The sequence below is a fragment of the Protopterus annectens genome, chromosome 5.part1, assembly GCF_019279795.1.
Source record: "Protopterus annectens isolate FY-2018-M chromosome 5.part1, PAN1.0, whole genome shotgun sequence".
NCBI classification, from domain to species: Eukaryota; Metazoa; Chordata; order Ceratodontiformes; family Protopteridae; genus Protopterus; species Protopterus annectens.
Window position 1 is genome coordinate 720,727,495 of NC_056736.1, and position 14,418 is coordinate 720,741,912.

Below are 14,418 nucleotides of genomic sequence, written 5' to 3' on the forward strand. Positions count from 1 at the left end.
CTACTAATTCAGGATCCCTTTCCTCACACAGATATTCATATAATAAGAAAATTAATAATGATTAATGTGTACTAATGTTTCTCAGACATTTTAAGTTCAGTGTTAATTTATTTTTTTCTGCAGGCCTCCTCCAAAGCATACATTAAGTCGGGTGATGATCACCAAGAATCGTGGTAAAGACAAACTCTGGAGTTACACACGAGAACCTATCAAACAGCCTCTCCTCAAAAAAATCCTGAGCAGTGAAGAACTGTCCCAAGAAGCTTGCATGGCGTTCATCTATATCCTTTTGAATTGTTTAGACCAAGATTAAGACATCTCAGTGCAGAGATGGATAAAGGAAGGATAACATTCCAAGTTTCTTTTTATGTTGCACTGATGCTCTAAACAATACAGAAATATGGCAAACATTACATTTGGAGTTAAACTTTTTGCTGATCTATCCACTGGATGATTTTGCATTCAGTTGTATTCTACAGATTGTGTGTCATGCTGTTGTTATATTTCTTGTACTATCAAAACTATGGAAGACTAAACCTTAGAGGTGCTGTGCTTCACAACATTTAAGAATAACATAAAATCACAGAAGGAAGTTAAGACTCAAACCTATAATATTAGACAAAGATAGAGGAACTGCTGTAGAACATATGAAGAAACTGTTAACAATTAATGCTTAAGCTGATACCTAAAAAAGAATATAAGGCATAAATACCCGTTTTCATAAACACCTCAGCAATAAAGCTGGACACTAGGATTCATAAATTCCAAAGACATGCATCTGGAGCATTTCTCCCCGGGCCTCCGCTGAAATCAGGCTCTGTGGAACCTAGTCGGACTTTCCCGGTCAACAAATGATAAATAAATAAAAAATAAATAAATATTTGGCTGTGGCATGCTTGTCTGTGGCTAGCAGGAAGTGGTATGGCAAGCTTCACAAAGGGCCAGTAGAGTGGACAACATCCTAGAATGTAATGAACTGGTCATCTTGTATTGCACTAGTGAGGTGGGATTCTAAACCTGAATTATTAGACACCTCAATGCAGATGTCTGGCACAATGTGCCAGTGGTTATAGGCTAGGGATGCATGCTACTCTTGGGTAACAGGGGGTCTGGTTTGGTTGTTAATTCATGGGAGGGAGGTTGGAGTGGCCTGGGTGTTCTTATTGCCATCAAGCGTGTTGTAAGAGTAGGAGAGTTGTATCGGTCACTTAATTGAAGGCTGCTAGGATAGACACTGGGAAGAGAATTGAGGTACGAGAGTGTGGGCACTAGCCAATCACAGGTGGAGGAAGACAGTTCTGATAGGTGGAGGTGACCACAAAGAAACACTACATACTGGAGGACATAGGGGGACACCAGTCAGTCACAGACCAAGTGCATGTCAGGATGATTGGGGATTGTTTACTTGGGGGGATTCTTTCCACTACTATAGGAGTGGGAAAGCTCAAATTATAGGTGTAATCATAATTAGGACAGTTTGGGGGTTGAGTAGATGGTACACTTGTTTGCTCCTGGGATCAGTTTGGAGGAGGGATCCATACTGCCTTATGCACTCAGCATATGGGTTATACTACAGAATTTCCTTTCAGACTCTAACAAACAGTAAATATGATCTTGAATAAAATAGTTCTGTCTTAAGGGTATTTTGCATATCCTTACTGTAGAGGAAGGGGTTGTTATCGGGAAATTATTTTATTTATTCATTTAATATTTGATAACTTGGTAGGTGAACTGGTCCTTGAACCATTTTCAACCATGACCTAGTACAATGTGCAGGATACATAAAAATGCAATTATACATTACAGTGGCAGTTTTCTCTTAACAAAAAAATAGAAATAATTATACAGGTAGTTGTGTGTAGACCATACATTTCAGAAGCACAGACAGTGTCAGTTTCAGCTGACAATAAGTGTAAACCATTAGTGTGCAATTATTAATGAATGGATGCTAATCCATTATACTAACTACAATAAACTTAACCTATGAAGACTGATGTTGCCATACCTTCTACATATTAAATGTCTAGTTGAGTCATTTCAAGAGCCTAAGTCTAAAGAGTCATTGTAGCGCATATGCAATAAACACATGCAGTATTTACAGTACAATGTAGAGGTGTGTACAATATACGCATACTGGTTGCACTTTTTGATTGAGTATACAGGCCTGAGGAAGGGAGAGACAGACATCTGGAGGGTAAGACAGGGGCAAATTTTAACCATTATTGAAGCAGTTGCAGCCATGGGCTTCTTTAGGCACCTTTTAAACTGCTTTGTGAATATAAATATAATACAGTTGTCAAGATCACTCAGATCGAAAGGCAGATTGTTCCCATTAGCAGGGAGAAATTTGGAGAATTTTTTTTCATCTTCTGCATTTTTATCAGGTGGATATTGAGATGTTAGGTTGTTGTTGGTGTACGAAGATCCTGGTTCCCCCTAAAATCATTTATCCATAAGAGAAACGTGATATAAATCACTTGTGTAAGAGTGTATGGCAATCATAAATTATCCCTGAAGTATTACATAATGAATGTTTTAAAAATAAAGTGTAATTTGTTATTAGGATTTCAACTTTAAAATCTCCTGCACCAACACTGTTGTGTTAAGATGGCCCCACTGCAGTCTGACTGCTCTCAGGCAGTCTTTCTGAAGAGTTACTGTTTGGAGACGATAAGGAGCTGTTTCCTGTGGTCTGGTGGTCCAGGGTTTGATTCTTTCAGCCTCCCTTGCCTAACTGTAACTGAACAAGTCACTTAACCAGTCACTACTCTTGGGCTGAATCTGCAAAAAAGCAATGGAGATCAGTGCTCTATCTCGGTAAACAAATAAAAATAAAAATTAAATAAATACCACTGTGACATTACATGCTGATTGCATAGCATATCTCTCTGTTTATTTTTGCATGTGGATGGTTGTAATAACTGTCATTTTGTTGCATTTTAAAGCTGTAGATCCACTCTAATAACATAAGGTATGAATGCATTACTTAAGTAGAAAAAGAGGGCTGGGGTGAATTACTCCTTGGATCAGAAGTGGAAAAATGATGATGGAAAATATTCTTGCTTGACATTAGTTATACTATTTAAAACTTTTGATATCTTCCTAAGAGACATTGGCAGCTCTAGGTTCTTTTCCTTGCCAGGGTACAACAGTGCCAGAATCGGAACAATCATTATATAAGCTGCAGTGTAGTGGCTGAGGATTAAGGGATACTGGTTGTTTTGCTTGTCTTTGTATCATAAACCAGTTTGTACTAGAAAAGATATTTGGTTGTGTACCTTTCACCCTCTTAACACAAGACATCTGGACAAAGCAACTGTATAACTGCATTGACCTGGCTGTACCTGATAGGCCCAAAACAAGCTCCTCAAGGAAGAGCAAACATGCCTGGTGGACAACTGCCATTAACAGGCTTTACAATTTGTTTGCGTCTTTCAGCTTTTTTCCCGGTTAGGGGTCGCCACAGTGGAACTTTGGTCCGCTAATGATTGGCAGTAGAGTTTTACATGCTGGCTTGCCGGGCCTAACGCACAGCCTTCCACGAAGGAATGCCCGTTCACGCATGTTGCCACACAGAAGACGCTCTAACTGAGGATCGAACTTTAGCATTAACAGGCTTTACAATAAAAGGAAGAAATTGCTATCTAAGAGAAAGAGGGAGTGAGCCCTAAACTGGAAACACTCCCTACTATCTCCTTAGCTTAAACAAGCGCATAAGACATCTTGTGAAGTCCTCCAAAAGCAAACTGTGAATCCAAATTAGTTTCCTCAGCTAAAGACAACCATAAGGCATTTTTAGTTACATTCATAACCTAAAAGGAAAGGCCCAGATTTGTGCCTAACTGGTAGTTAATGATACCACATATACTGAGCCTGTGGATACAGCCAACCTGTTAGCCAATAGGTTCTGTGAAAACTTCACTCCCCTGTCCCTGCCACACATACTCAAGGACATCCTTACCACCTGTCCCCTACCTTGTATCTCTAAATAACAGGTTGTAAATGCCCTCTCTAAGGCAAAAAAACACATCATCTATGGGACCTGATAACATCACAGGCTGCATCCTACATGGGCTGCAACAAGACTTAACAACACCATTGGGTACACTTTTCAGTCATAGTCTATGCACCAGCTTCATCCCAGCTGAATGGAAAATGACCAGTGTTATTCCCTTGCACAAAGGTGGTGCTTCCACTGAACCCGGGAACTATAGACCTAATTGTCTGACTGGCCTTATCTGAAAGGCCATGGTGTGAATCATCATGGACCTTATCAACAAAGATATTGGTAATCTCAAAAAACTTGACCCAACTCTGTTTGGATTTGTCAAAGGGAAATCATGCCTGTTAAGCCTAGTGGACTTCTTCAAGACAGTCACCAAGGCCCTTGATGAGGAAATCTGTGCATGCAGCCTACCTAGACTTAGCTAAGTCATTTGACACTCACCCACTCAGGCATCACTGGCAAACTCACCCAGCTAGGTATCGCCCCTTTTATCGTTAGAAGGGTTGCTAACTGGCTCACTGATAGAACCCATATAGTTACAATAGGGGAATTCACCTCAAACAGCAGACCTGTAACCACTGGTGTTCCACAGGAATCGGTCATGGGACCTCTACTGTTTGGAATCTATTTCTCCAAAGTATATTCAAAAACTAAAGGTCTGTGGCTGACAAAGTTCGCTGATGACTGCAAACTCAGAGCACTCATTGAATCTCCAAATGATGTCAACATCCTACAAGAGGGTCTTACACAAACAAATGATTGGTGCCAAAGTCATGGCCTTAAACTCAATACAAAAAATGTATTATCATTCCTTTCACTAAGGGTGATGTTCCTGCTAACTACCACATCAATAGCAACACCTTAAGTACATGCTCAGTGGTGAGAGACCTGGGCACACAGGTTGACAGCAACCTTATCTTTGACCACCGTGTCTCTACAGAGGTAAGAAGGGCATTCTATATTGCTCATCTCATAACTAAGGGCATTGCCTCCAGACAAAAACAAGTTATAACCTCCCTGTACTCTTACCTCATCAATCCCATAATTGAATACAATGCCCCTTTTGGGATGTACCTTTCCAAGCACCTGCAGCAATTGGAGATACCACAAAGGTTCCTCACAAGGAAAATTCAAGGTCTTCAGCATCTGTCCTATGTGGATCATCTGAAATCACTCTGATTTCATTCTTATACAGACTACTCAGAGGCAATCTCTGCCTTACATACAAGGTAATCTCTGACCCTGCTATATTGGAAATGCTGTATTTCTGTAAGTCAGATGGTACACGGGTTACTCACTTTAAAGACCTTAAGGTATGTGACATTAATAAAACCTGCTGGAGGGACATATTTGTGTCCCATAGGTTGCCACACCTTTGGAACAGACTCCCACTTCATGCGAAACAGAGCACCTCATTGGCTCTCTTCAAACACAATCTGCACAATTGGATGGGTAGCCATAAATTCATCCCAGGGGTTCTACCTGCATCCCTTTTGGGCAGGGGCAATAGGTGCTGATCGTGGACATAAGGGTAGAACTTTGCTAGGCTTGTAAGGGCCCTAGGGCCATTAGCCTAGTTAACTTCCTGTGATCCCATGAGCCAAAGCCTAAAACAAAGGGGGGGGGGGCAATGTTAAATATTGCTCTTATAACCTTAGAAAGTTGCTTGAATAATAGAAATTGTGTTAGCATGTATTTTATGAAGGATATGAAGTCTGAAACTCAAATGTCTCATTATTGAGTGATTTCAATCCTCAATGTTTTGCCAGAAAACCATTTTGAGGACCAGCCGAAAAATATGAGGCAAAAATCTGGACATTTTATAAAAATCTGGACAGTTGAGAGGTATGTCTGGTTGAATTATATTATATTTAGAAGATGTGGTCACTACTTCCACTGCTTGCCATGCAGATATAATGTGAGTGACTGAGTACCAGTACTGCTATCAGTCTGCTGGTCAATGAGGTCGATTGACAGTACTGCCAAAATCATGTAGTGCTACCTGCTGCAGCCTTCCTGTGATCGAGGTCAGTCAACAATACTGCCAGAGTCACATGGGCATACCTGCTGCAGCCTGCAGGTAGATTGATCACTGATACTGCCAAAATCATGTGATGCTACCTGCTGCCAGCCTGCTGGTGATTGAGGTCGATCAGTGATACAGCCAAAATCATGTAAGGCTACCTTTTGCCAGGCTGCCGGTAATCAAGGTCAATCAATGTTACTGCCAAAATCATGTAAGGCTACCTGCTGCCAAGTCTGCCAGCTATGTTATAAGTCCTGAAATCAGGTGCAAAACTAAAAGGTGACCTTGTGGTAGATGAAAAAGGAACAGAAAGAGATGGGGAGTGAGACATCGCTTTCAACGTTTTTACTTAAGAATCAGGGACAAAGCCAAAAATAATTCCAAAATCAGGGACAATTTTTTTTTTAAAATATTACTTCAGCTCACTTAGAAGCCACGGTGGTACAGCAGTAGCATTGTTGCCTCACAGCAAGAAGTTCTCCTTTTTGATTCTCGGCTGGAGTGCCTTCTGTGTGGTGTCTGCATGTCCTCCCCACGGTCAAGTGGCCTCCGAAAGACATGCGTGAATGGGCGTGCCTTCGCTGAAGGTTGGGCATCGGGTTGGCAACTCAGCACCATATAAATCTACTGCCAATCATTAGCGGACCAGAGTTCCGCTGTAGTGACCCCTAACCGGGAAAAGCCGAAACGACAAACAAACTTCAGCTCACTTAGGAAGTTAATAGAACAGATGGTTTTGTACATATATACTGCCAGCATTGTATAGGGCTACTGGCTGCAGTCAAAATCATGTAGGGCTACCTGCTGCAGCCTGCCAGTGACCAAGGTCAATCACTGGTACTGCCAACATTGTATAGGGCTACTTGCTGCAGCCTGCCGGTGATTGAGGTCAATCAGTGATACTGCCAAAATCATGTAAGGCTACCTGCTGCCAGGCTGCAAACTATGTTATAAGTCCTGAAATCAGGTGTAAAACTAAAAGGTGACCTTGTGGTAGATGATAGAGAAACAGAAAGAGATGGGTGGGGGGGAGACATCTCTTTCAAAAATTTTACTTAAGAATCAGGGACAAAGCCAAAAATCATTCCAAAATCAGGGACAATTGTTTTAAATATTACTGCAATTCACTTAGGAAGTTAATAGAACAGATGCTTTTGCATCAATATACATGTTTTGAAGAATAAGAATATGAAATTCTAATGTCTGATATTATTGGGTGATTGCAATCCTTATTAATTTATTAATTAATCAAACATTTTATGAGATAAAATTGGGACATTCTGCAAAATAAGGGTCAATTGAGAGATATATGTATGGGGGGAGAAAGAGCTGGCATGAAAAGAAACAAAAAGCTCCTGATTTCTTTGGTTTTGTCTAAGTAATATCTAAGCTGTCTGTATAATTCCGGTCACTATTATTCTATGAAGAAGGAAAAAAAAGAAAGATGATGAATTGTTTGATTTAAGGACAAATGACTAACAACCTTGGGCATAACAGGATTAGTATAAAGAGACACCGTGTCCTTGTGAAAAAAAAAAGGAGGAACTGCCATGAGTGTTTGGAGTTCAGAGACCTTCTTAACAGAAGTACAAGCTACCAACAGTATGCAATGAAAAGAAAACTGCAGGTTCAAAAGGGGACTGAATCAACTTCCCAAGAAAAAATTAAGGTCCAAAGAAGGAGCAATAGGTTTACTTGGGGGCGTAATATGGACGCCTTTCAAAAATTGCTTGAATCAAACCTAGATGCAGATGGCAGATTTACAGGTAGAGACAAGCAAAACAGGCTGACAAATGAGCTTTAACATATGAATATGTAGGCCAGAAGTGAGCAACTCACACAAATAGGAAAGGACTATAAGCACCCCTACAGAATAAGGGTCCAGATCATGAATCTCTTCCATTTAGCCACACAGGATTTACTAGTAGTGGGTTTCATGGCCTCCTGCAAAACCTGAAGCACATCCTCAGAAAACTGGTGTCTAAAAGGAATCAGAACCCTATCTCCTAAACAGTCAGATGAAGGATGGACAAGTGGGGGTGAATGAGAGCTATCTCATCCTTTCTGAGTAGATCCATCCTGTGAGGTAACATGTGATGACTGCTCCTGGCCAGACAAAGGAGAAGGGGAAATCAATGCCACCTGGGCCAAAAGAGAGTCACCAGCAAGACTTTGGGTGTATGCTGCATGATCTTTGGTAACAGAGGAAGATGTTGATAAGCATACAGAAACATCCCCTGCCAGGAAAAAAAAACATGGCATCCAGTTTCCAAGCCATATGACTTGGCACTCTGGAAAAGAACCTGGGAAGTTGTCTGTTAAGAGAGGAGGCAATTAATTTGTGAGGATCTGCCCTGGACCTGCTCAGTGTATCTGCCACTAGACTGTGCTGTGAAGGTACGTAAACCACCTGAAGGATCAGGTGATGGTGGACTGCAAAATCTCAAGTCTGAAGAGCCAGCCTGCAAAGGAGGTAAGACTTTGTGACCACTAGCTTATTGATATACCACATAACTATGGCATTGTCTGTAAAAATACTTAGAGGGCTGGGGATCCAAAGGGTGTGAGGATCAAAAAGAGACAGAATTGGGGCTCTCATCTCCTTGATGTTGATATGATCTGAAGTTGTGGAGGAGACCAAACCCTCTGGACCCTGGCATTGTTGCAGGATGCTCCCTAACACTGATTTGAGGTATCCATGTTCAGTTCCTGAGTGGAAACAGGAAACTGAAAAGGCAGACATGGATTCAGAGAGATGTGATAAATTCAGCAGTGGAACTTGAGCTTAAGGCAAGATAATAGGGAGAGATAACCTCTCCCTGCAACAAACATTCCTGGCCAGTATACTCTCTCTCACACTCACCGCCCCAGTCTCCACTCCTCACTATAAACATTCTAGGTCAAACCACTCTCTCTAAACCCACACAGTTTTAGTTCCTCCCCCAGCAAACACACAAACTTAGTTACAACCAGTTCCTTGCCTGAATTTACACTCACTACTAAACCAACCACAATTATAAAAAGACTGCTTCCAAAACTCAAACCCAGCTCCAATGCAGCAAATGGTTTACCCATGGAGTATCTAAAAACTGCTGCAGAAGCTATTGCTCACTGTATTAGTATACTCATAAGCAGATATGTTCCCAAACGCTGGAAAAAAAGAATACATTTTACGTCTCCACAAAGGGCAAACCTCAACTGATCTTTCCAACTTCCAGCCTATAGCTATCCCCGTCTCCAAACTCCTAGGAAAATGTGTACACATGCAACTTCTACATTTCCTTCTCAGCAATCAAATCCTTTCTAAAACTCACCATGGCTTTAGACCAGGTCATAGTACCTCAACTGCCCTTATATCCTTTATGGACTTAGTCAATAAAGCCTATGATTTTGGGAAGATTGTCTCCTCTCTATTTCTGGCCTTATCTAAGGCCTCTGATACTGTCTCTCACTTACTCCTTCTTTCCTATATTTCTATCATCAGACTATCTACTCTATCTCTCAACTGGTTCATAAGCTACCTATCTGACAGACAACATGCTGTAAACTGGAAAAACTCTATTTTCCCATATATTCACAACCCCACCAGTATTCCTCAAGGCTCCATATTAGGTCCTTTTCTGTTTAATGTTTCTATCAACAGCCTTCACTCATCATTTCATCAAGGATCTCGTACAATACGGGAATGACTCCACTATTATCTGCTGTGGTGAAAATATGCCACAATTACAAGACATCACTCAAACCACATTTTCCACCACAAAGATATGGCTCCACAATAATGCTTTGTCTCTAAAATCTAACAAAACCAAGCTCATAATTTTCACTCCAAAGAAAAATACACCCATCAATAATTCTCAGTTTATCATACTCTCCCTGAATAACACAAAAACTGAACTAGTTTCCCACATCAAACTGCTGGGAGTCATAGGTGATGAAAACTTAAAGTTTGACCGACACATACAAAATAACATCAGTAAGACTCACAAAAAGTAAGGCCTTCATTACAGACATAAACATTTCCTTTCTCTCCCTACAAAACAAGTACTCACTTCTGCCTATCTTCTTCCTTCTCTGGTCTACAATCCCCCAGTGCTAACCAACCTCCAATCCTCACTCAATGCTAAATTAGAAATATCTTCTTCTTTTGGCTTTTCCCGGTTAGGGGTCGCCACAGTGGATCACCTGTCCGCTCATGATTGGCAGTGAGGTTTTTACGGTGTCGAGTTGCCAGCCCGATGCCCAACCTTCCACGGAAGGCACACACATGCACTCATGCCTAGGGCCACTTTAGAGTATCCGATCCACCTACAAGCATGTCTTTGGGATGAAACCGGTGCACCCTGAGGAAACCCACGCGACCACAGGGAGGACATGCATACTCTGCACAGAAGGCACCCCAGCCGAAGATCGAACCAGAGAACCTCTTGCTGTGAGGCAGCAACGCTAACTGCTGCACCATCATGGCCGCCCAATGCTAAATTAGAAATAGGGCAGGGCATTTAGCTAATGCTAAATTAGAAATATGCTATAACAAAATAGTTAAATTTGTAACAAACACATTTCCACCTACCATTGTACACCCTTAAAAGTACTAAACTGGCTTGAATTCCCTCACTACCTTACCTATCTCCAATTAACTACCACACACAAAATACTTACAAAACCCCAGGATTGCACTGTCCTAAATTCCTTATTTTCTCACTATAATCCCAATAGGTCCTTAAGATCAGAAAACCAACACCTACTGCAAATTCATAAACCCAAACTACTTGCTGGTCAACTACTATACTCCTGGGCAGTAGCTAAAACCTGGAATTCCCATCCTCTACCCATTCGCACCACCCAAAGCCTTATTTCCTTCAAAATGGCTTTTTGTAATCACCTCCACTCTACCTGGATCTGTAATTGTACTAGGCCTCCTCCTTCTCTAACCTAGTTCCTCAGTTCCCTCCTCCTTCTCTAACCTAGTTCCTCAGTTCCTTCCTCCTTCTCTAACTTAGTTCCTCAGTTCCAAACTCCTTCTATGACCTTGTTCCTCAATTCTCTCCTTCTTTTCTAACCTAGTTTCTCAGTTCCCTCCTCCTCCTTCTATGACCTACTTCCTCAGTTCCCTTCTCCTTCTCTTAGTTCCTCAGTTCCCTCCTCCTTCTATAACCTAGTTCCTCAGTCCCCTCCTCTTCCTTCTATGACCTACTTCCTCAGTTCCCTTCTCCTTCTCTTAGTTCCTCAGTTCCCTCCTCCTTCTATAACCTAGTTCCTCAGTCCCCTCCTCTTCCTTCTATGACCTACTTCCTCAGTTCCCTTCTCCTTCTCTTAGTTCCTCATTTCCCTCCTCCTTCTATAACCTAGTTCCTCAGTCCCCTCCTCCTCCTTCTATGACCTACTTCCTCTGTTCCCTTCTCCTTCTCTTAGTTCCTCAGTTCCTCCTCCTTCTATAACCTAGTTCCTCAGTCCCTCCTCTTCCTTCTATGACCTACTTCCTCAGTTCCTTCTCCTTCTCTTAGTTCCTCATTTCCTCCTCCTTCTATAACCTAGTTCCTCAGTCCCCTCCTCTTCCTTCTATGACCTACTTCCTCAGTTCCCTTCTCCTTCTCTTAGTTCCTCATTTCCCTCCTCCTTCTATAACCTAGTTCCTCAGTCCCCTCCTCTTCCTTCTATGACCTACTTCCTCAGTTCCCTTCTCCTTCTCTTAGTTCCTCATTTCCCTCCTCCTTCTATAACCTAGTTCCTCAGTCCCCTCCTCCTCCTTCTATGACCTACTTCCTCTGTTCCCTTCTCCTTCTCTTAGTTCCTCAGTTCCCTCCTCCTTCTATAACCTAGTTCCTCAGTCCCCTCCTCTTCCTTCTATGACCTACTTCCTCAGTTCCCTTCTCCTTCTCTTAGTTCCTCATTTCCCTCCTCCTTCTATAACCTAGTTCCTCAGTTCCCTCCTAACATTCCCATAATCTCCTACTTCAACTGATATTCTACTCTTTGTTCACTCAAGTATGCTACCTTACTTCACATGGCCTTTTTCTTTTCCCTTTACTATTGGCTACTTTCTCCCCAGTGATATGTCTCTACTTCTTTCTTCTCCCACCCTTACTTACTTCTCTAACCTTGCCTTGTTACATCTTCCCCAAAATTTCCTCTTATATCCTATCACTCCCAAAACGTGACTGCCTCAAGTCTGTTAATTGTATTTGTAGCTTAGAACCTCTATTATAATAGGTTTGCTAAGCATTTGATATGATGTATCTCATTCTACTATGACAACTGTACTAGAATCACTTTAGAATAACTTTATCATGTGTGCTTTCATATACCCATATGTATTACTTTGTAATAAGTTCATCCTTGATGCGTTATGTAATCTGTGTTTCTTGTGGAGCTTTTCTCCACAGGCCTCCACTGAAAATGGATACTGCCTGGCCTACTGGACTATCCCATTAAACAAATGCCATTAAATAAATAAATGGATAATAGAGGGATGGGAAAATCCAGAGGATGGCAATGCTGAAGTTAAATAGTTTTGAGGCACCACTTAAACCTCCTCAAATTGTTGATGCCATAAACGCCAGAGCTTGAAGGAATTCCTTTGCAAAAGGACTGAAAATAAGTTGTGAAGGACAGGACCTTGGGTGGAGGCAGTAGTGCCAACACTGGCACAGTCTGACTCTTGCAGCCTAGAAAAGCCTGATCCAGAGAAGGGGTCAGCAAAGACATTTTGAGGTTCAAGGTGAACCCTACAGTTTGCAGGAGATGCATTGCAAATTCAAGATCTTGAAGATGATGGTGCTGGGATGGTGCTTGAATCAAGAGGTCATCTAAATGAAGTTAAATATGAATTCCCTGAATTTTTCAGGAGGCCAATACTGAGACTAGACATTTGGGAAAGACTCTCAGGGCAATAGAAAGACAAAAAGGAAAAGCAGAGACTTGATAATGTGTGGAACAAAACAGAAAAATGTAAACATTTCTTGAAGCGACGATGAACAGGGATGTGAAGATAAGCAGTTTTCAAATCCAGAGTCACCAGGAATGCCTGGGGAGCAGTACTGGGAAGAGAGACTGAAGAGACGGCATCCTGAAGGAAGGAACCTTAAGAAAAGTGTTGAGGAAAGAAAGATCCAGAATGGGCTTCAAAGACTCCTACTTCCTAGGAACCAGACGTCGTTCCACTTTGTGATTCAGAGACATGTTAGTTGCAATGAGATAAGACTTCATTATTGGCTAATTTCCATCCCTCTTTATCATATTTAATACCGATATATGCAGGTCACCCCCCCCATCTCTCTCCCACACACAGAAGTGCACTAAACACACACGCACACACACACGCATGCATGCACACAAGCACGCACACACACAAAATCACTCCACAGTACTTACACTCGCCCTTGACCTGTCTGACCTCCCTTGGTTCCCTCCACCCCCATAATACTTGAAGTGCCCTTATGGCATCACTTTAGTATGCCCTGATGACTAGTGTGTCCCCCAACCTGTAATAATGTAAGTGCTGTTACAGCACTTAGAGGTTAGTGCATCTCCCCACCCCAAATCCCTATACTGGTGTAGGTGCTGTTAAGGCACCTACTCTTAAGAGTAACTTCTCATGTCTAATGCACCCTGCACCCTCTGACCCCTGTACTACTGTCTGTACCATTATGGCACTTACTCTTACAAGTAATCCCTTGTATCTAATGCATTCCCCTGCCTCCTAACTCCAGACTGCTGTCAGGGCAGTTACGGCACTTACTCTTAAAAGAAGTATCTGGTGTTCGGTGCATCCTGCACCCTCTGATTCCCATACTGCCTTTAGTGCCACTATGGCATCATGGCATTTACATTTAGAGTAATCATTGGTGCCTAGTCCCCCTACCCAGTGAGTCCCGTACTGAAGCCTGTGCCATTATAGCACTTAGTGTTAAAAGTATTCCCTGGTATCCAGTATGTCCCCTCCCACTCCTGATCCCTGTACCTTGGTCATGGTAGTTATTTGAACATGACCTTTTGACTGCTTTCACTACAGTGACATGATGGGGATGGCCATGCTGATCTGATCAATTTCCTGAATCATTTGACATGTAGATGCCTTCCTGGAAGAAGTTTCAGGGGAGTGGACACAATGCTAATTAGCATATGCCTCTTCCCTGGAATAACACATTAGCATTCAGCATGGCCGCAGGGCCAACCCTATGTAGTGCTGCAATTCATGTTAGGGGAACATGCTGCACCATGTTGAGGCAGTTGCTAAATCAGGAAAAAGTACTTTGAAGTGTGCACAAAAGTGTTTAAATCATGGCACCTTAATGAATCGGGTCTACTTCATTAGGCTGCAATGTCATATAACCGATAATTAAAACACTGAGACCAGATCAACGAACTGTCATAATTACAAAAA

The 14,418-nt window shown here is 41.9% G+C and overlaps 1 protein-coding gene across 1 annotated transcript in view; it reads left to right on the top strand.

Annotated features, from left to right (window-relative positions):
- The window catches only part of MYO7A (myosin VIIA), a 1,588,820-nt gene that overhangs the window by 1,210,367 nt on the left and 364,035 nt on the right, over positions 1-14,418 (top strand). Inside the window, exon 38 of the mRNA XM_044073349.1 lies at positions 124-281. Coding sequence (XP_043929284.1) covers positions 124-281 — 158 coding nt within the window. The remainder of the gene's footprint in view (positions 1-123; positions 282-14,418) is intronic.